Raw genomic sequence first — 22,576 nt, 5'->3', positions numbered from 1 at the left:
CTATTAAGGAATCGCAATTCCTTACTTTGATGCATGTCCCCCTTACTGATGTTAGGTATGCACCTTTTCAAATACAAGAAATGCAGGTACTCAGTACCTAAGTGTGCCCACCAATTTAAAGCCCTGCTTCCCATACATAGAAAAATCAAATTAACAAATCTCTTGAGCAGAGAGTTACAAGGAAGTACCAGAGGTCCACTGGCCCAAACACAAGAGAGACGAGGGAGACGGTGTAAATTACCTGTACAGTCTCCATCGATCGTTCAGTGGTAGTGACCAGAGGTTACGAATTGGCGGAACTTCCTCCTGAGTCATTATGTCCTCTTCCTGCAGTCTGGAAAGAATGTCGGCTACATATTCACTATAATGGAGAGGAAAGGCAGCATAGATTACTAATACATTACAATGTAGTAGGATTATGTTTATTGTAGCTTGCGAGTCACACCAAATATCACCACACAATAATTACTTCAACCAGGTCAGCTGTTTTGAGTGCTCTACTCCACTCACTGTGCAGAGGGAAGCCCTCATCTCATCAGATACATCATTTATAATGTCACATGCCTACGCAGGTTTTTGTATTAGGTAATGTGTACCAAAGAAACACGTTATTTACCTGCATGGCTTATTTTGTTAAAAAATAAATAGCTTGGGTCCAAAATTTACAGTTTGGCTCAAGAGCCTGCAGCAACACTACTGAATGTGGGAGTGCTGAATAGCAAGTTGTATGGTCTTGATTCCACCTCATGCCTCTTTAATCCACTATCAGACACTCCCTGCCAATTTATCTCACTCTTCCAGGTTCTTAATTTCTCCCTTTCTTACTTTTTTCAGTCTGTCCCTTCCTCCTTCTTTCCGCTTTGTGTATGATCACCAAAAATAAGTTCCATGGGCCTTACCTGCAACCACCGGCTCAAATTAAGGTGTGTACCTAAAACAATAACTTTACATCTTTAAGCTGTTATAATATTTATATTACCTATTATGTTATTCTACATAAAACATTCTGATTGATACTTTAGAATGTTGTACGTGCTTTATAAAATCTTTAAATAAAATATATAGATTATGATTCTATCTATCTCTCTCTATCTCTATATCTATATCTATATCTATATCTCTCTATATATCTCTCTCTATCTCTATATCTATCTTTCTTTACACAAACCATTACATGAATATTATAGAGACTTTTGAGGTTTAGATGATAAAGGAAAAGGTTTTAGATCAGTTCTGAAATGAGAACAGTCTGTTTTGATCTCTCACATATTTTGGCCTATACAGTCCCTAAAAAATATACGTTTGCTGGTAGCCTTAGAACAGCATTTTGAAACCTTTATACACGTGGCAGATGAGATCAGAAAGTCAGACTGCATAGGGATCCTGACAGGATAAAGAGCTAGGACGTTGAAGCAGTATACCAACAGGATCCTTTCTCCAACATAACTGGACGTATCAGTGAGGGCCAACATAGGACTTGCCAAAAACAGTTAACATGAATATATGACATTACAACGCAAATATTTACAACGCATGCTTTTACAACTTGGTTTTTACATCACAGATACCATTACAACGCATGAATATACAACACATGCCATTACAACGCATTTTTAGAAACTACATTTACAACACATTCCATTACAATGCATACCATTACAACGCATAGTACTTTTAGGGCAACAGTAGGGTAAGTGTTGGATACTGTAGGGGTAAAAATTACAATTCCCACTCCAGTGAGTGCAACAGTAGGGTAAGTGTTGCATAGTGTAGGGTTAAAAATGACTATCCACATGTCCCCTAAAACCCATACCCACCCTAAAACTTAAAAAATCTCCATTACTTACCTTATAATGCATTGTAATGGCATGCGCTGTGATGGTATGCTTTGTAATGGCATGAGTTGTAGTGAAATGGGGTGTAATGGCTGTGTTGTAATGGCATGCGATGTAAAGGCAGGCATGTTTTAACAGCTACATTGTAAAGGTAGTGCGTTGTAATGACTGCGTTGTAATGTATGTCTCCCATTTAATATGATCAAGTATCCTCCACAGAGGAATTTAAATTGCCTGTCTTCTCCCAAATCAAGACCTGGGGGGATTTGAGTGTTTATTTTCAGTTTTGACATAAGACATTAGCTAAAGCAATTCCATCTAAATCATCCAAGATCTGTGGATCACAAACTGAGTTAGTTTCAAATGGTGGCCAGTAGGGATGGGAACACTATTCAGCAGTGGTGTAACGAAACTTGAGCCCTCCTCCTGCAAAGTACATGAAGGGGCCCCCACCCTCCAGACCCAGACAGGAGCCCTCATGTCAGATGCCCACTGTCTGTGGACAGTGCCAAAGGTGGCCCTCTCAAGAGGTCCTCTGTGCCGCGGGGGCTATTGTTACACCACTGCTTTTGAGGGTCTGGTCTGCTGCCCTCAGTTTTAATGGTACAAAAGGGGGTGGTGATGGACGGAGCATCTGAATCAATCAAACACTCACACCCAGTCAAAAGATCTGGGTTTAATCAATCTCTGCCACCCCAGTTCAGACATGGCTATATGCAAATCAGTCTGATCCTGTGCCTCATGGGAACAGTCCAGCCCGAATTGCCAAGCCATGTCTTCCCTGGACCGGAAACAAGCTTCCGAGGACCGGTTTCTGGCATTCCAGCCGTCTTCAGCCCGGCTTGCTTGAATCCAGTGGCAAAGTGAGCAAGGAACTCACGTCTGAGCATACCCTGCCACACTTATGGCGGCCAAAAGCAGTACAAAAGGGGGTGGTGATGGACGGAGCATCTGAATCAATCAAACACTCACACCCAGTCAAAAGATCTGGGTTTAATCCATCACCATTCTTTAGCCCACTCTGCCACACCAGTTCAGACATGGCTATATGCAAATCAGTCTGACCCTGTGCCTCATGGGAACAGTCCAGCCCGAACTGCCAAGCCATGTCTTCCCTGGACCGGAAACAAGCTTCCGAGGACCGGTTTCTGGCATTCCAGCCGTCTTCAGCCCGGCTTGTTTGAATCCATAGGTTTAGCTAAAGCGATTTCAGCACGAACTACAGTTTGGCCAATACTTCTGTTTTTTTTATATGCAAACAATGGGCGAGGGAAGGGGCATTCCAAGTTCTCTAGGAGATGCCAATTTTTAAAAGCCATTTGTCTGATCTTATGGGTGTCGGGACCAAACGTAGTCACACAGACTAGTCGATTCAGTTCTCGTTTTTCTTTAACTTCCAACAGGCATTCACACGTTCGTGCTGAATTCGCTTTAGCTAAACCTAAAAGCGACCTTTTATCTAAATGCGGTTTGAAACCTATTGCAGGGCACCACAAGTGTGGAAATTGCGTGTCCTGTGCTAACACGATCGAGGGAAAGGAATTCGAACATAATAACATCAAATGGAAACATGATGGTTTTTCCAATTGTCGAACAAAAAATGTTGTGTACGTAGTCACATGTCCCTGTCCAAAAATTTACATAGGGAAGACTAATCAACAAATAAATGTGAGAATAACACAGCACAGGTCACGCATTAAAAACAAGGTGATATCAGCCCCTATGGTTGAACACTTTATTGATAAGCAGCATGGGGAGACAGATTTTAAATGGTCGGTCTTGTACACTGTAAATCAGTTAAAATGCCCCACTGACTCAGAAAAGCTACTTCTGCATAAAGAAGCCTATCGGATTTTGAAATTTAACAGCGCTTTAACCGGGCTGAATACATTGTCTGAGGTTTCGCGATTATAATGAATGACTGACCCCCGAACTAATCTGATAAATCAACTTCTGTAGACTGCCATATGTACATTGAAAAGTATGGGGTATTACTGGAATACTGAATAATAAAAAGTGGGTACTATAACACACTAGCAAACTTGGAAATTAGTCTGTTCCAAGATGGCCCCCATCAAACTTGGAAACTAGTCCGTTCCAAGATGGTCCCCATCCATTGTAGGCATGCATATAAATAACACGTTACAAGATGGCCGCGAGATCAATGGACACAGCAGATTTATACTCTGCATACACAACAAAGAGGTAAGATGCGCGATACACTTATGCGAATAGATACTAAGTTACATGCATCAGACACTTAATTTGTGTTTCCGTGTAATCACAGGAGACCAGCGATGGAGGGGAACACTGTAATTGCCAAGTTAAACCAGATGTTTTTTAAATACAGCGCGGGACCGCGCATCTAAAGAAAGCAGGTATGCCTAACCGATTTAGAAGCAACGAGGAAACACTTATATAAAATGAGTTCACACGGGTGATAGAACTTTCCCCCGTTTGTCTTTGAATAATTTGTAGGAACACTAGGACCACTCCTTCCATTGTATGAAATAAATCCAAGACGTGCAGCACCCCGCGCATGAAGGCGCTGAAGCAAAAAGAGGTATGGAACTAGCAGACAAACCAAATTAATGGAAAAACTTATATTAAATTAAATGTTTCCATTTCTTCATAGTAATCGTAAATATTACGAAAAAATCGATAAGGGTGCAAACACGAAGACAAAGATCGTAAAAGGTAGTCTGTGTAGCAATGCTTTTGCATACGAACTCCCGAGCTCTCAAAGAAAATAAAAATCCTGATAATGATACTTTACATTATAGATAAAGAAACGCACGATCTAGAAAGTGAATACTAGAGCATACGACCAGCAACGATTCAGGTACTGGTTTCGTCATTCCGCGAATGGTAGATAGGTGTTTGAAAAGAATTCTATCCAAATACTAAAATAGAATCTCATTTTTTCTTTTTACATATATCCTGTTGATAAATAAAAGAGACAGAGCCCTGATGAGAACCCATAAAGTGACAGGAGTGGGTTCGAAACACGTCCGCTTTTGAATCAGGAATGCATTAATTTGCAGTACATTTAATGACTTTGACAAATTTAACATGCACTAAATTGCTACTTGTTGAATAATAGTATCTAAATGTTCACTTTGTCCTTTATTTAGTTAGATATCATTTATGTGAGTCTAATTGTTGATCCAAATGAATATGGTGTCTATATATGTAATGTAATTCATGTGGTGTTTATATATGCAATGTGGAATGTAATTTGCTTTGAAAATTTATGTTGGAATTGTTGAATGTATTTAAGTGTCTTTTTTGTACCTAAACTTTTTTGAATATAATGAAATAAAAAGCAAAAAGGTATTAAGTAAATATACCAAACAGACCATATAGTAATACTGGTTTGTTTTCCTCAATTGGGAGGTGTCAAGTAAGGTGAAGTTGGCAATTTGTTTGTACACAGCCCACCAATCATTGGCAGGCGCCCTTATCTATAGACCTCGGGATATCCAGGACCTTTTTTAAGGGGACTGATTGATGTGTTGGCACCACTTGCCCTCAGATTTAATAATTTCCTAGCCTTAGGAGATTTTAATGTCCACATGGACATGCCTGAGAGCCCGGCTCGACACTTTACGAGGCTTTAGCGTCTTTGAATATGTTACCCCTCATAACTAGTCCTACACATGAGAAGGGTCACATATTGGACCAAGTCTTTTCAAACATTCCTGTCCATACCAAAGAGCCAGTTCCTCTTGTCGGAACTGATCATTTTTGAATAGTTTTGAAAATTGCCAAAATCAGGAAGGTAGGACATAATTTTAAAAATCACCCCCTTTCAAATCAAGACCCTTACACAAAATACTCCCCGAAACACTGAACACTGTGTTGTCAGCGCAACCCCTCTCCAGAAGTAATGAGTTAGAGGTGGACGCAGTTAATTTGGATAAATTGGATAAAGCAAGGCGCAGAGCTCCTGGCGCCGGAGTCCCTACGTCCTCAAAGGACGGCAAACCGATCTGCCCCCTGGTTCAACGGAAATTTGCGCAAATGTAAAAGCGCCTGTAAATGGCTGTAAAGGGCGTGGAGGAGAAATTTCAGTTACGATAGCAAAATATTATATAAAAAAGAACTAAAATTGTACCATCATAAAATCCTGGAAAAAAAAATTGTTCTTTGCTGCACAGATTGAGGAATCGGCCAATAAGGCTAAAGAAATCTTTAAAATTGTAAAACATCGCCCACAGCAATCACTTCCAAAGGTGAAGCATCTGAAGGCTGGACACACCAGTTAGCTTCGTATTTTTATAAAAAAATAGCTGATATGCAAACTCTTTTAAACCTTCCCTCCAGTATATTGACTAATCCTCAATTCTTGGGTGCCAATCCATTATGTAACACCTCCTTTCTTCAGTTCCCTCCGATCACCTTGGAACAATCCCTCTCGATTTATGAAAAGTTTAAAAACGGGCTCCCCATCAGACCCCTTGTAGGAGAGTAGGGTCCGCTTCCTATGGTCACCCCCATTTTTTGCTCTGATACTCTGATTTTTTAACTCTAGTGTGGCTGTGGGCCTGCTAATCAGACCCACAGCCCAGCTGTTCTCTCTCTAAATTGATACCATGTACTTTAGGTACATGCCTGATTGGATATTGGGTCACCCTATGAGTCCCGGTACAGTGTACTTTAGGTACCCAGGGCATAGGTGCACCCAAGGCCTACCAGGGGCTGCAGCATGTATTATGCCACCCCTGGCTGGCCTTCCACATTGACACAACTGGCTCATCACTCAGCTGGGGCAAGGTCGTGTAATCACCCCTTGCTTAGGTATAGTATCCCTATACCTGCCTTTACATATAGACGCATATATACATATAAGTCACTCCTATGGCAGGCCTTGACAATCCTGAAGGCAGAGTGGTTGGTATTGTGTGAGGTGGTGCTCTAGCATGAGCTGAGCCTATCTGCAGCTTGCAGAACCTTGTCCTTATAGCTGTTCTATGATAACGCCATACCATATACTTTTAAGTGCATTATAATCCTCACGGTTATTGCTAACTTTGGTTTGGCTTTATCGAAACATGTCGTGTAAGGTGTCATTCGCTTTGGAATACTACCCTTTGCCAGTTCTGGCAACGGGGGTAGCATTCCACCCTTCTAGATGGAGAAGACATGTACTCTTAGCTTTGCCCAGTTAAAGTTAAACGAAGCCTCAGCATCACAAAATGGATGCTGCTGCCACAGACACGAGTCTGACCTCCTGCAGCTGGGAGCCCTTCCAGCGAGGGAGGCCTGGACAATAGATTTCCTGCCCTGAGAGTTGCGAGCACCTGCCAAGACAGGCCTTAGTGTATTGGGGCAGGGTGGGTTGAATGAAACGAGACACTGCCTGGGGCACACAAGGTGTCCCATGAATAACCCGGTTCAAACCAGTTGCTGGGGCACTCCAGCCCCAGCTCTGGCGCGAAACTGGACAAAGGTAAAGGGGTGTAACCACTCCCTTCCCTGGTCCCACCCATAGGAGGGACCTAGTAGGTAATCCAGCCCCCTAAATCAGTATATAGGTAGGAGCTGAGTCTAGAGACTTTAGATTACCCCTGGAAGAAACTTTGTTGCTGTACTCCTGGACCTTCGACGTTCTACACGATAGAAGACTGAAGAATCTCCCTTGTGGTCAAGGAGTGACCACCCTATGCAAACCGGCACCACCAAGTAAGCTTCCGGTTTGCTTTGCCTCCACTCCTGAAGGATCCCGACAACTCTGCTTCACAGGAACTGGACTCCCAGACTTCTCCGACCTCGACCCACATCCACAGCAAAGCTGAGACCCGTGGTGGACGCGAGTGACACGGGACCGGACATCCTGGCCATCTGGCTACTTGCTAACAGCGCAGCTCCTGAGGCCTCCTCCAAGTTGTGCATTGGGGACTGAGATACCCCAGACCCGAGCATCATCTGCACCGAAGATCAGCCCTCCACACTCCACGAGTTCTGCGTGGGGCCCTTTTGCATTTTCCTGCTCAACGTGTCATCCCGGTTGCTAGCCCGTTGGCTTGTGAGCCCTCTGACGATGCCAACTTGAATTTTCTTTGCTTGCCTAGTTGCTCCAGTCTTGCTCCAGCTTCCCTGAAAAAGAGAGGCAGCCCAGACCTTGCTGGTCTGACTTGAAGCGAATCTTCTCTTCCTGCGTGGGCTGCGTTTGTCAAGGCTTGTTGGGTCCAATTGGGATACTGACGCCGCAGACATCCAGATCCTTCGTAGGACAGCTTGAATCCAGCTCCTGGTCATCGTCAACACCTCCTGGACCTCATGGCTGCAGAGACAATCTTCAACATCTTCACCTGAAGCACTCAACATCATCTGGTTCTGTCCTGGTTCCATCCTGGTCACTGGCTAGTGACCCAGACTCTGTCCCCTCTGCTTTCAGGTTCTTCACAGCTCCGATCCACCCTTGGATCCATCTGGACACTTCTCTCCTAGTCGCCTGCAGCACTTCTTTGCAGCTCTCCATTGGAAACAGCGAGGAAACCCGACACGATTTGGCACATATGCACCCGGCTTCCCTGGGTGCTCCCTTGGGTATTGACTATCCTAGTGTCCTAGTATTGAAGGGTTTTCTCCTAGCTGAACCTAGCTGAACCGGAAGTGTCCTAAACCTAACACTTAGTACTTTTTACGTTCCCATTGAAAGTCTATGAGAACCTGTGTGTGTGTTTAGACACTGCACACGCCTCACGTGGGCCTCCTACTTCCTAACTACTGGTAGTATAGAATAGCCCCAGCGATTCTCTAGGCCTTAGGCCTTGTCTGTATTTCTGTCGTGGTACTTATGCCACTTTCTTAGTATATGGTTTGCGTGGCCCCTAGGCCATAACTGAACTGTATTTTGTGCAACTTAACATATGCTATTTAAGAATCTTGTATTGTGCTTAGATCCCTGACCTCATAAAGATTTGAGAGGGTATATGTTTAGAGTAAATACTAATTTTGATATATACCTTGTGTGGTGTCCTTTCATTTGGTATTCAAGGGATTGTATTGGTAAAACAGCTGTCTTCACATGCCCTCTTGAGTTTTAGCCTGAGACTGCTTTGTCCATGCTACCACTAGGATAGCTGGTCTATAAGGTTCACTTACAACCAATCACCATAAGCGTTGTTTGGACTAATACAGGGTTCCCACTAGACTAGTGGACATCACATATCAGGTCAACTTCTCACACCCCTGTCCTGCTAAAACTTTGGCGAAAGTGGCAGACGTTATTAACATTGAGGGCAACAGAGTGCTGAATCGGTCTTTAAGCAGGCTAAAATCTTACCGCTGCTGAAGAAACCTTTAGCGGATCCATTATCAGCCTGTAACTACAGACCTATCTCACTTCTGCCTTTTTTCGTCAAAACAATTGAAAAATATGTGAACCAAGTCACTACTGAATACATCGAATCGAATAATCTCCTTGACATGAGCCAATCGGATTTCCATGCTAATTTTAGCACGGAAATGGTTCTCCTCGAAATTTCTGATTCCATCAAAGGGACTCTTGACTCAGGCGGAAGAGCGGTTTTAATATTGTTTGATCTGTCAGTCGCGTTTGACACCGTGCCCCATGATATACTCCTTCAGAGACTGACTGACTGCGGAGTGGGGTGGCAAGGTGTTGAAATGGTTCTCCTCCGTTCTGGGGAACAGAAGGCAGGAACCTGCCTTTTTCCTCCTGTATGCCTCCTATGAAGGTTGGGGTACCACAAGGAGTCCTCGATTGTTTAACTTATATATGACCCCCCTCGCCCCTCTGGCTGAAGAGGCGGGAGCCACAATTATATCTTACGCCGACAACACTCATTGATTTTCTCACTGTCAAAAACTTCTCCTTTTTTACAGGTGAACAATAACTGACTGCCTGAGAAAAGTCTTTCCTGGTTTAGTCTTAACCAGCTTCAATGTAACTCGGCAAAGTCAGAAGTGATTCTCTATGGGGCCTCTGATCCAGATGAATAGAGGCAGTGGTGGCCGTCTGATATGTGCCCCCCACAGTCATCTGTGGGGGTAGCCGAAATCTTGGGGTACAAATGGATGATTCCTTGGACATGAAGAAGCAAGTTCAATCAGTGGCAGGAATCTGCTATGGAACTTTGAAAACACTTTGTAAATGTCTACCTCTTCTGTCACTCGCCCACAGAAGGACGGTAGTCCAGGCTCTTATTACATCACGGCTGGACTAGGCCAACATCCTTTATCTGGGTCTCCCGGAATATCTATTAAGTAAACTCCAGGTGGTGCAGAATGCTGCAGCTAGAGCCATCCATATGCTGGGCCCTTGTGCCCACATTTCCTCCCACCTTAGGAACCTGCATTGGCTCCCTATCCGCCGTAGAATTCAGTTTAAGGCCCTGACAGTGGATTTTAAAGCTATGCATGGCTCCGGTGCTCATTACATCAGGAGAAGAGTGAGCTTCTACTCGCCTGGCAGAGTCCTAAGATCATCCCATCTATATATGATGAGTGGGCCCAAATTTGCACGCTCTTGTAAAGGTGGTTTATTCCTTTCAAGTTCAAGTTGCTCACCTATGGAATAAATTTCCTGCCACAATGAGGGAACTATCTGATATCTGGCTTTTTAGGAAACAACTCAAAACGTGGCTATTCCAGCAATACTTTTCCCTCTCTTTAGGTGCTGTCTTCACTTGTTTCCATCTAACGTTGTGCTCTGCTAGCGCCGGGACACTCTTTTCGAGTAGCTGCGTGCTCTATAAATACGTTATAACATAACATAACATCTGAAATGTGTCTTCCACTTTATTATGCCTTATTTTTCCATAGCACTTTTTTCACTACCGTTACATTGTTGTAAAAATTGCCTGCCAATCTGTCTTGCTATACCACTACTCCACTTCCTTCTCAGTTCTGTCCTATAGTTACCACTACAAGATGGCCGCCGCCATAATTTCCCCGGTTACCACACAAAAAAAAAAAACGTGATTCCCACTTTTTCATGGCCTGATAAATATTGTCTTGCACCTCCATTTGCCACTATGATACCCTGCTATCCCTGGCGCGATGAGAACAGACCTGCGCCAATTCAACCACCTCGCTATCATGGACCAGCTCCCCTTTAAGATGGCCGCTGTGGTCACATTAGCACTTAATCCGACTAGCTAATCACATGATCATAATCAAGCCAGTCACATGATCATGATCATGATCCTCCTATACCCATTCATTATTTAACTTGCTGTACAGGTGACAACTCGTATTCCTTTCTGTGTACCCGGCGGGCAACTAGAGCCAAATTTCGGGCTGAAATATATTTCGGGGGGGGGGTGGGGGCTAATACTTCCAACCATAGCAGAGTGGCTGTAAGAAGCAGTGAAAACACAACAAAAGCCTCATTTACAAGTAAAGGGTCTTTTAAAGACCTGTTAAGTACTCGGGTGCGGCTGCAATTAGATGGTCGCCAGCCCGCGAAGCTGTTTCAGCCCGGGCTGACACACATGATGGGGGGGGGGGATTGGGGGGGAGAAGATGGGGGCTGAATCCCCGTGAGCCCAATGGGTGTTGCGAGCCTGCTGTGGACCGACTTGAAGACATCGCTGCATGTGCCTTGGACTCCCGGTCAGTGCGGCATAACTGCTATGTATCCCTCGATCACTTGTTAGAATATAAAACATTCCCTGCCTTTCTCATTTAGATTGGCCCGCATCAGCTCCGTGACCGCTGAGACCGCCCGAGGGGATCGCCCTTATATATATAACAAAACCATCCAATCCGGTAAGCAACATAACAATTCACTTTAATTTTCAAGCACTTGGCTCCACCTTCTCCTTATTTGCCGTTTTTAATTTCACATCAGATACTGCTGATCTCGAGACCACCATTGCGACCATCAATGACCCCTAATTTACTAAGCTTGGAAAGCGCCTTTACCTCATGGGAGACACAGCTCCCTTAATAGGTAAGCTCTCGTTATTTGGCACCCCACTGACCGCGAGCTCCCTACGCAAATGCCCTTACCTCCCCATACCTACTTGCATTCCCTTCAAACAGGTTGAACGCGACCTCGCTACCCCGGGGGTTTCACATTTCTCCACCATCACATATCCGGCACGGGCGCCTGAACATTCTTCTCGTCTTCGTAATTAGCCATGCACACTTTTTGCCCTTTACGCAGGCATCTGCGTCTGATCTATAAAACTATATAACTTTATCCACAATCACATGATTCTGTGTGACAAACACTTTATTTATCTATTCTTAGCTAAACTTCACCTTGTGCATCTTCAGATGCCCATCCATGATTCTATCTTTGCAAACCATATTTCACCTCCGCTGTATACTTTCCTTTCTGGACCCAAGATCTAATGTGCTGGCGCTCTCCATTATCTGTCTATAATCCTTCACGGTTGTAACAGGGTTCGGCCCTGTATGTGTGCTCACCATTATCTGTCTACAATCCTCCATGTTTGTCACATGGTTTGCCCCTATGATCACCAGAACTATGTAATCACTGACTACTGCCCAAGTAAATTAATTGTATGTACTTTTGTTTTCTCCCATTTTTCTATTTTTCCCATGCACTCTTTAGTCATCACAGGCAATTGTTCAAAGGCATAACATTGATAATGTCCTGATGATGATCCTGTATTTTCTGTAAGGATCGAAACGCCGTTGTTGTCCACCCTATACACTTTATTTAAATCGAAATATGTGTACTGGTGGCTATACTGTAAAATGTTTGTAGTACCGTAATTGCTCTATACAGACAACCGCACTGAGCCTTTTCGTTTTGTTTTTTTCGTTGTATGTAACGTGAGTTTGGACGCAGGCTTGTGTCCCACTGTAAATATTTGCTTTGCAACTCACTCTTTTCCTTATTTAATGTATTGTATATTAAAATCCCCCTATCCGGCTGGATAGCGGCTAAAATATAGTACTGATTGGGTCTATATTGATTTGTTCTACATATTTTCTCTATGTCTAGGGACCATTGTTCTTTGAAATAGTTGATTACCCAAGGTCCCTGACCGACCACAATTGCGTTCCCTCTTATTTTCACAACAGGTATTTAAAGTGGTCATGTACTTGAAGCTGGATTCCCTCGGGGGGAACGGGTGGTGGGCTGTCCAAGAGCATAAATAGAAGAGACTTATCCCAATTGATTCGATAACTGGAATATCCCCCGAACAAATTAAATATTTGTAGGAGTCTGCTGATTGTAAAGAGGCTCTTGGTTGCATACAGGAGGACGTCGTTGGCATGCAGGGAGATTTTCTCCTCCTATTGCCCACCTTTGTTAATGCCAGAAGTCACCAGGCCCGCCAGCACCAGGCTCCAGAGCCAGTGTGAACAGCACTGGGGACAGTAGGCATCCCTGCCTTGTCCCCCTGTGTAAGGTGAAGGAGCGGGAGACAGAACCATTCACAAGTACTCTAGCCGACGGGCAGCTGTAGAGTAGCCTGATTCAGGATTAAAATCAAGGCCAACCCCGAATAGGTCTAGGACAGCAAATAAGTAGTGCCACTCGATGCTGTCACATGCCATGTGAGCGTCGAAGGACAAAAGCATTGCATCTTCGGTTGGTTGGGACGCAGACAGGTGCCTCATGTCATACAGACGGCGTAGGTTTAATCTGGTGCTCAGGTGCGGCATTAAACCGGACTGATCTGGGTATACCAGTGATGTAATGACTCCAGTAAGGCGATTCACCAAGACCTTAGCGAGGACCTTGACTTCTCTATTCAGTAAAGATAAGGGCCTGTAGGAGCCACAGCGACTTGGTGGCTTACTCTCCTTAGGTATAACCACAATGGTGGCAGTGCGTGGGTCAACTGGCCTCTTCAAACATGGATAAGACATACGGCGCCAAAACGCTCATCATGTTTTTGAATAGTTCCGCTGGTGGGCCATTTGGCCCTGGGGCCTTCCTGGACTGCAAGTCTTGGAGTGCCCCTTAAATTTCCTCTGTTGTTTAATGTTTGTCCATGTTTTCCCTATCCTCACTGGACAGTGTAGGTAGCCGAACATCCTCCAGTAGTTCTCAGCATTCAGTCTCCGTTCTGACAGGGTTTGAGGAATAAACTTCCTCGTAGTATTCAGCAAATGTTTCCGCTATCCCCTCCCCCGTTACCTGCTTTGTCCCCTGCGAGTCACAAATCTCTGCCACCCAGGTACGTTCTCTATCCCTCCTCTCTAGCCAGGTGATCATCTTATTGGCCTTGGTGCCTAGGTCATATACCCGTCGCTGTGTTGCCAGGGTGGCTGCTCTCGCGGAGTGATCTGCAAGGCTCCTACAGGCACATGCATCAACCATTTTTGAGAGCGCAAACGGTGCTATTCGCAAAAATCGGCCACTCACCCTCTCTCTGGATGCTTGGGCGCCTCTCTCACGCCAGGGTTCCTACAGTCCCCTGGGATTTCACCGGCTTTGGTCACACCACAGCTTGTGGTGCACAGGTATCAGGCTCCAAGAGGAATGCGCAGGCCATAGGGCACAATTCTAAGCCCACAACAATGCTGATCTCCCCCCTGAGCTCACTGCGCCAGGCGCTGTTGTTCCTGCTGCTCGGGGAGTGGGGGAAGGGGGAGGGAGGGCAGTTCTCTGTCAATAGTGGCCCAGAGCGTGATTAAAGTCCCCTGGCAGAGTGCACGGCACTGCCTGGAACACAGCGGGGGCGCAGTCCAAGCCCTCCGCTTCAGTCACCAGGCCGCCCGCCGATGTTTCTAGTGGGTTCCCCGGTCATTAGTTTCAGGGTGGCCCGATCTCTACGTCAGCCGCTCTCCCTCGTGGCCCCGCCACGCCACAGGGCGTTGATTAGTTTGGAGGCCCCTGAGACAGGAGCAGAAGCTGAGTAGGCGGCACCCGCCCTCAGCCAGGGTGGTGCGTCAGCTGCTCCCCCTGGCCGTGGCAACCTTGATGCAGATGGCGGCTCAGCAACAGTGCCTCCCGGATCACACAAAGCCCCAAGTTAGTCACCAGGGGTAGTTAGCCTCTCACCAGCATGGACCATCAGCAGGGTCGGATGGGCAGAATGATTTTAAGTGGGTTTACGAAGTCGGTAGAAGGAGCTCCGCTAGAACGCCGCCATCTTGCTCGGCTCCTTGGCCAAGCCCCCGATGTCAGTATGTTTTTGACTAATCTGACTGGGATCCTGCTAATCAGGACCCCAGTCACTGTGCTTCCTCCCTAAATTGATCGTGGTAAGTGCTTGTGTGCATTTGCAATTGGCTACTGGTATACCATTGTAAGTCCCTAGTATATGGTACTATGGTACCCATTGGCTGCAGCAAGTTTTGTGCCACCCATGGGAGTCCACTTAAACTGTGACTACAGGCCTGCTATTGCAGCCTGTGTGAGTTGGTACTTGCACCCCTTGTTGTAAACGAATCTAGGACCCTAGTGTAAACTTTCCCGATTCATGCCATTATATAGGTATACATTATCCTATCCTTATATATGCATAGAATTAATTACCATATTTGGCCTAAAACCTTGCAGCCCAAATACGGCAGGGCTACTTCCACTAAGGTCCGAGAATCAACAACGATTTCTTGGAGAAACCCGCCCTCAGCAGCTTTGGACTTCCCCCTGCTTGCATATTGAGTTATCCAAGAAATCCTGGAGTTTTCAAAGAATTTAGTCTTTGGGTGACTCGGCACCTTCAAGGTATAAATATGCCTACATTTGCACAGACAAACACACAGTGGTTCGGAGCAGATCGACTAACTACTTGTCCGACGCCCTGCAGCCGCACGTGCCGAAGGAAGCTGACCCTCCAGCTGATGCACTGAGAGAGGCTGTCTTTTCTCCTGCCGAGAAATCCAGCTACAGTGTTTCCAGGCTACCCTTGCGGGTTGCTGGGAAATCGAGTCCTGAGAGAGAGATACAAGACCTCCTTCATTCTAAAACCAAGGTACGAGGCTGATTAGGCCCTTAGAGAATTCTTGGAATAGATTCCTGGCAGAGAACTACTAAACTTAAGTTACTATTCACTTACTTCTTCCCTTGTACTAGACTTAGGTTAGGTACACCACGGTAGGAGTATTTTAGAAGCACCAGTTGAGTACTTTTAGTCATCATTTTACCACTGTATGTATTTTATACATTTTAGGCAACTTATGGCTTAGAAACCATATCATGCTTTTACAGTACTACTTTATAATACTGTTCGTATTATATGCCTTGTACTTCATAACCAGTATTACAATTGTAGCAGTATGTTTCTTATGCTTGAGAAAGAAGACTGTTCAATAAATACCTTTTTATTGAAAACGCCATCTCTCTATTTTATCAGCACCTCTGGTGAAACGAAGCATGTACGATTGACTGAGTAAAATAGCCATCTATTGTTTCCGCGACTCTAGAGATTGCTTTCTTAATTATTGGAAACAACGTTGTCATGTTTATGCGGTTGTCAGAAACGAATCCCTTCTTGTTTATTTGAGAAAGTTTCCAATGACCTCTGAGCTAGCTGGCACTCACTATTAAGTTTAATATATTCGATAGAGACCTATGTTATGTTATGTTATGTTATTTATTATTTGTTAAGCGCACATACGCCCGGAGGCTTCTTGGCGCTGGAGAGAATCAAACATAACAGTAAATAAAAGACACAAATCACTATTTACAGTAAGCCTGTGAAAAAAGAATAGTTTTGAATGCTTTCCTAAAGGTAAGGAGGTCCCTACTGTGTCGCAGGGTCAGGGGGAGTGAGTTCCACAATGAAGCAGCCAAAAATTGAAAACTGCTACCTCCCTGACGTTTCCTTTTGAAACGAGGGACCTCAAGTAGGTCTTTGTGGGTAGATCTCAGGCTGCGCAGAGGTTGACCTAGTCGACCTCAGTCCTACATCTAAACTACAGTATATATTATTCCAATGCGCAGAGCCTATTGGGAATATAGGAACTACACTACATGGCGCCCAACGTTTGGTAAAGCGATAATTTAACGCTAGATACTAGAATAACTCAGTCGTGCTTTTCACACAGACCCCTTTTTCCCGTAAAATACTCCAATAGACGTCTGAAGTGGGTAAAAGGTTAATATAAGCCAAAACTGAGTAGGACAAAAATCCTATGTATTAGTTTCTGGTTTATTCAACGTTGAAGGATACAGTGTTCCAAAATATTTTGCACCTAATCTTTGTTTCCTTGACACTTGTTCTGCAAACTTTCATTAAACAATGTCGAATAACGGCAACTACAAGGCAACCGGTGGAGCTGCAGTAGATGCAAACCAACCGGGTTTAGACGTCACAGGGTTTAATGAAGAAGACGATGATGCTATAATCATCCCGGCAAATATAAGAAAAACCATAACTATAAAACGTATAGAAAATGGGGTACCATCGAGAGGTGGTAAAGTTATATTTGTGATAGAGGCAGACAGAGGTATTCTATTCATGGATTACTTTTCCACAAGCAAATCCAGTAACACAGGAGTTCCACTACTACAAAGCAGAGGAACCTCCAGCGGAATACGTTCCTTTCGAGGACGTTGAAATTCCACTAACTTACCAAGAGCATCAGCTCTGGTTTAATGGCGCCCTACAACATCAAAATCATATTACGAGGCTCGGTCCACTAGGTAGACCGGGAGCTACATAGCCGGTACTAGCTAGCTATACACCACATCCTGACATTGAAAATATGACAGGTAGAGAACTGTTAGCTCAGCTAAAACAATTAACTAAAGCATGTAGACAATTGGTTCAATTGTCTTGCGGACTTCAACAGTCCAACCTTCTATAAAAATTCCACAGCACACCCCTCACCAGGGAAAAACAAACAAAATTACACCTCAGACTATACAATCAGTCATTGGTAAATTACCCGCAAAACGGGAACAAATCCCATTCTGGTTAGCTCAAAAATTTACCCAAATAGAGGCAGTATTTCCTGATAGTACGCCTCATGAAAAACACAGAATTCTGACAATCTGCTTACCAATGGGGAATGTGGAGGACTGTGACACTTGGGGTACAGTCTTTGCTTCAATATACACAAAACACATGGTGTACCGTCCATGGTGGTAATACCAGACGTTCTAAGACAGATTCATAATGAATACGGTCCAGAACCGGCCTTAAATCTAGGTATGAAATTACTGAAAGATTTCAAACAGGTCTCAGCGATATTATTAGCTAACATTAAAGGTGAAGCAGCATACGTGGCAATACGCCAAAGTTAAAAGAAACAGATATAGCAGAACAACCATATGAGCTTGCTAGAATTATTGAAAAATCTTATGAAGAACTAGGTAGAGATAGTTTGGGTGGGAAACCCTTAAAACCCCAACTAACAGAAAATCCTGAAAAAGTTTTTATTAAAAATAATCTCACTACTCCTAAAAAGAAATAGGGAAATAATAAACAGACTCTTCCTAGAGAGAAACGTTCTCAGTCCAGAGGAAGATCTCCCCAACGGGGAGGTAGGTCTCCCCAAAGGGAGCCCTCTGAAAAAGGTATAACTTTAGAAATAGGGATACTTTGAAAAAACCTCAACGATATCAAGATAATGATACATGTCCCTCTCGATCTTTTCAGACTTCCTCGCAGAAATCGGAAAGAAGAGGACGGTCAGAACACAAGGAAGAACGCGTCAAGTCCAAAGACAAAGAACCCGTTCACCAAAGTAAAAAAACTAAATTTTCCAAAAAGAAGGTAGCAAGCATAAAAATCAGACATGCCGAGGATCTTGAGGACACAACTCAAGAACGGGGAGTGGGCTCAGACAATGCTAGACAGCGCAGCAGAAGTCACCATAGTTCGCAGGATCCTGAAGGATCATCTGGAGACAGTGGACATGAATGCATGCATTCAAGTTGAAACTGCAGACACCAGGGTTAGTGTACTCCACAAGTTATATGAAGTAACACTTCGGATGGAGGGGGACATAACTAGAAAAATAAGAGCACTATTTTGGGAGAACCTTTCTAAAGGCTATGAAATTCTTCTAGCTGGCCACCTGAATTTGTCAGGGAGTGCCCATATGGTGAAGAGATAATTATGCCAGCCTTCTCAAATCACATTCCAATTCATAAAAAATACACATATGCCAGAAAATGGGCAGTAGCTCAGGCCCCAGCATTATATAAAAACCATTTAGGATGGGATGAGGACTCTCCTCACCATAAAATCCAGTTAAAAAAAATCACCCCACTGCACAAAGGCAGTATCCAGTTAAGCAAGAATCTAAAAAACAAGTCAGGGAGATTTTAAATCAACTTGAATACCAAGGGGTGATTGAAACATGCACCTCACCAATGAATAATCCTTTGTTTCATGTCTCCAAACCAGACAATTCATATCGTCTAGTATTGGATTACAGACACTTAAACTCTTGTTGCAAAACATTTGCAGTACAAAATGCACATCGTGCAGCACTAATGAATAACATAGTGCGTAACAAATATAAAACTAGGGGGGCGTGGCTTGACTGACGGCGATGGCAGTCGTGTAGAGCGCTAGCTCCGACCAGCCGTCCTTGATCCCGATTTATTATCCTGGCCCTGGGCATCGGAAGTGGCCGCAAACGACTCCAGTGGTGCCCCGGACCTGGGGGTATACTTTGGTGGCGGCAGTGGTGCGTGGCTGGGCCGGGGGCGGCAGGGACGCCCCGGCGAGTGGTGTCGGCCTGCGTCACCCGGTGGGGCCTAAAAGCCGGGACCTCAAGTTTCGCGCCGCCGGCCCCGGGCGAGACATTGGCGGACCCCCGGTGGGCGGTGCAGCGGACCCGGACCGGGAGTGGACTTCCCGGGTGCCTGGGGCTGGGCGCGCATAGCGCCCGAGTAGCGGCCTGATATCCTGACGACAGGAGAGCTGGCACGGGCGGGACGGCGCCCATAGACGGCGGGGGCAGCCTACTTACGAAGAACATTGGGGAGTGACCGCCATTTCGCACCACTGGTGCATCCGTCATTGGATCTGGCGTGAGGAGGAGGCCGGGACAGTGCAGCGTGGCAATCCTTGTGGGGGACAGCAGTGGTGGTCTGGAGAGGCCGGAGGGTCCCCGGAGATGCGGTGAGTGAAGGAGATGACAGGGAGCGGCGGGGCATAGGGAAAAGGCCCCCCTCATCCTCCTATTCCCTCCTACATTGGGTCTCCTGGCCAGTGGCTCTTCTCTGTGATAGCTGCGCTCGAGGGCCAGATCGGGCCCCGGTGGGTAGTTGGCCGATCCTTGGCGCCCGTGTGGTGGGTGTGTGCCGGTGGTGTGTCGGAGCTGCTGTCTGGGCTGGTCGTGTGGGCCCATCGGGGGGACCGAATCCCCTGATACGCGGCCCCTGGCGCACTGCACCCTGTGGAGCAGCGTGGAATCTACTGTCCGCGGACATTGGGGCTGAGTCTCCAGCTGCCCTCTGTGGTTGGATTTTCCTGCTGGGAGCGCCATTCCTGCTTACACCCGCGACGGCAGGTGTCTGAGAGGAGTACACACAGCCCGGTGCGACCCATACTAGTACAATGACGCGGGGCCATGCTGGAGGTGGACACACTAAACAGGGGACCATGGACAAGTTTACAGAGGCTGGCCAAGGGGCTGATGGGGGAGGAGGGAGTTCGCAAGTGGCCGCACCTGACAACGCGGCCTTGCTGGCAGCTATAACGCAGTCCCGAGACATGCTGGATGCCAAGATAGGAGCTGTTGGGGCGGATGTCACCCTGCTCCGTCAGGATCTGCGGAACGCGGTGGAGAGGGTCACTGGCGCGGAGACCCGAAATTTCGAAGTGGAAGACGACGTGTCCGCCTTGAAGAAGAAAGTGACAGCCATGGAGAAGGTACAAAAGGGCCTGGCAATGAGGGTGGAGGACGCGGAAGGGTGTGCCCGATGGAATAACTTCCGCTTTGTGGGGTTTCCGGAAGGCTGTGAGGGGGACAATGTGGAACGATTCCTGGCCCAATGGTTGGAGGGCTGGCTGCCCCCGGACTTGCTGTCGCACTGCTTTGTCGTGGAGAGGGCCCATCGAGCGCTCATGCCGAAACCCCCAGTTGGTGCTCGCCCGCGACCGATAATTGCTAAGTTTCTGAATTACGCTGATCGAGACGTTATCCTGCGGCAGGCGCGGGTGAGGGACTCTCTCCAGTGCAACAATGCCACCATCCTCATTTTTCCGAACTACACACGAATGGTGCAGCAGCAGCATCAATCCTTTTTGGCTGCCAAGGCTCGCCTTCGCGGCCTCAAGCTACAGTATGCATTGCTTTACCCGGCGCTGCTCCGTGTCATCTACAAATCCCGTACTCTGTTCTTCGATACGCCGGAGGAGGTGTTTCACTGGACGGACGAAACAGTGAAAATCCGAGTCAACGAGGCTCGGGGGGGGAGAATCGGACATCTCTTTGAGCGGGAAGGCCCGTGAGGGGCTCCGGAGTCAGCAGAGTCATCGCAGGCGGTCGATGTATGGGCGCAGGTCGCGTCCTGGCTCGGTGCCTTGCTGGGAGGACCCAGTGTTGACACAGCAATTGGACGAATCATAAAGTTTGGGACTGTCCCGTAAAATTGAGTGCATGATGTTGATTGATGCTCAGGTGCTCAGCTCTATGGGCTGGGAGCCTGCCCCCATAGGTGTGGGTGGGAGGGAGTGAGAGCCCTGATCCATGGGCAATCACTGGGGGATCTATTGGAGGGTGTGGTGCTTGCTCCTCTGTTGGGGGCTGGGCCGCGATCCGACCGCGACAGGTGCTTCCATGTTTGGGAGGTACGGAGTGGGGGGTAGGGGGGATGGTTGGGGTTGGAGTTGGGGATGGGGATGGGGGTTGGGAAGTTTGGTTGCGCTATGTATGCTTCTGTGTATCTACTGTTGTTTTCACATGCTGCGTCGTGAGGGCATTGGTGGTCTGCATTGTCATGTTATGCTATTTCTGCTGCTGCGACGGGAGGGCGGGTAGGCCCGGGTGCCCTGCGTGTCTTGAGTTGGAATGTGCGAGGGGTGTTGGACAAGGTGAAGCGGGCGGGTCTTCAATATGCCAAGAGGGCGGGGGCTGACGTCTTACTGCTTCAAGAGACTCATTTGTTAGGTACCAATGCCTTATGTCTCCAACGGTTTAGGTTTGCTCAAGTTTACCACTCTGGATTCATGAGGGGATCGAGGGGGGTTGCTATCCTTATCCATCGGAGGGTGTCCTATGTTCATGACAGGCTGTGGGCGGACCTGCAGGGCAGGTATATTTTGTGCAGGGTAGGATGGGGGAAGACAGAATTACCCTGGGATGTTTGTACGCCCCACCGCCATTACAGTGGCCGTTAGTGGAGAAACTCCTGTCCCTCTGGTGCGCCATACCTGATGCCCTATCGATAGTAGGAAGGGACTGGAACAACGTCATGGAACTGGATAGCGACCGGTGGCGGGGTGGGGCGGCGGGAGGATGGGGGAGAGGGGGGAGTCCCTCCACCAAACTGCATGCCCTGGTGACGGGCCTCGACTAGACTTACGCTTGGCGCTATAAACATGGTTCGCGTAGGGGATTCATGTATCTCTCTTCTGTCCATGACTCCTTTTCTAGGCTGGACTACATCTTTGTCCCGCGGGGGTTGGTCTGTAGAGGGATGTAGGCTGATATCCTGCCACGAGCCCTGTCCGATCACTCCCCGGTTGCTCTCACCTTTAGCGTCGGCCCGGCCAGACAGCCATTTCGTTGGGCGGATGTCTGGGTGGCACCTACTGCAGAAAGGGTTACAGGGACAATATGGCCAAAGAAATAGATAGCTACCTGTCCCTCAATACAGGCTCGGTGGATTCCTCGACTACCCTTTGGGAGGTTATGAAGCCCACCCTGCG

The 22,576-nt window shown here is 46.5% G+C and overlaps 1 protein-coding gene across 1 annotated transcript in view; it reads right to left on the bottom strand.

The window, feature by feature from the left end:
* Positions 1-22,576, bottom strand: part of LOC147724935 (uncharacterized) — a 1,961,814-nt gene that overhangs the window by 568,887 nt on the left and 1,370,351 nt on the right. The window contains exons 19-20 of the mRNA XM_086918138.1: positions 20,006-20,021; positions 242-361 (exon numbers count right to left, since the gene is read on the bottom strand). Coding sequence (XP_086774264.1) covers positions 242-361; positions 20,006-20,021 — 136 coding nt within the window. The remainder of the gene's footprint in view (positions 1-241; positions 362-20,005; positions 20,022-22,576) is intronic.

The sequence above is a fragment of the Lissotriton vulgaris genome, chromosome 4_1 (assembly GCF_964263255.1).
Source record: "Lissotriton vulgaris chromosome 4_1, aLisVul1.2, whole genome shotgun sequence".
In the NCBI taxonomy this organism is placed as follows: domain Eukaryota; kingdom Metazoa; phylum Chordata; class Amphibia; order Caudata; family Salamandridae; genus Lissotriton; species Lissotriton vulgaris.
This window is presented reverse-complemented; position numbering and strand designations above follow the sequence as displayed.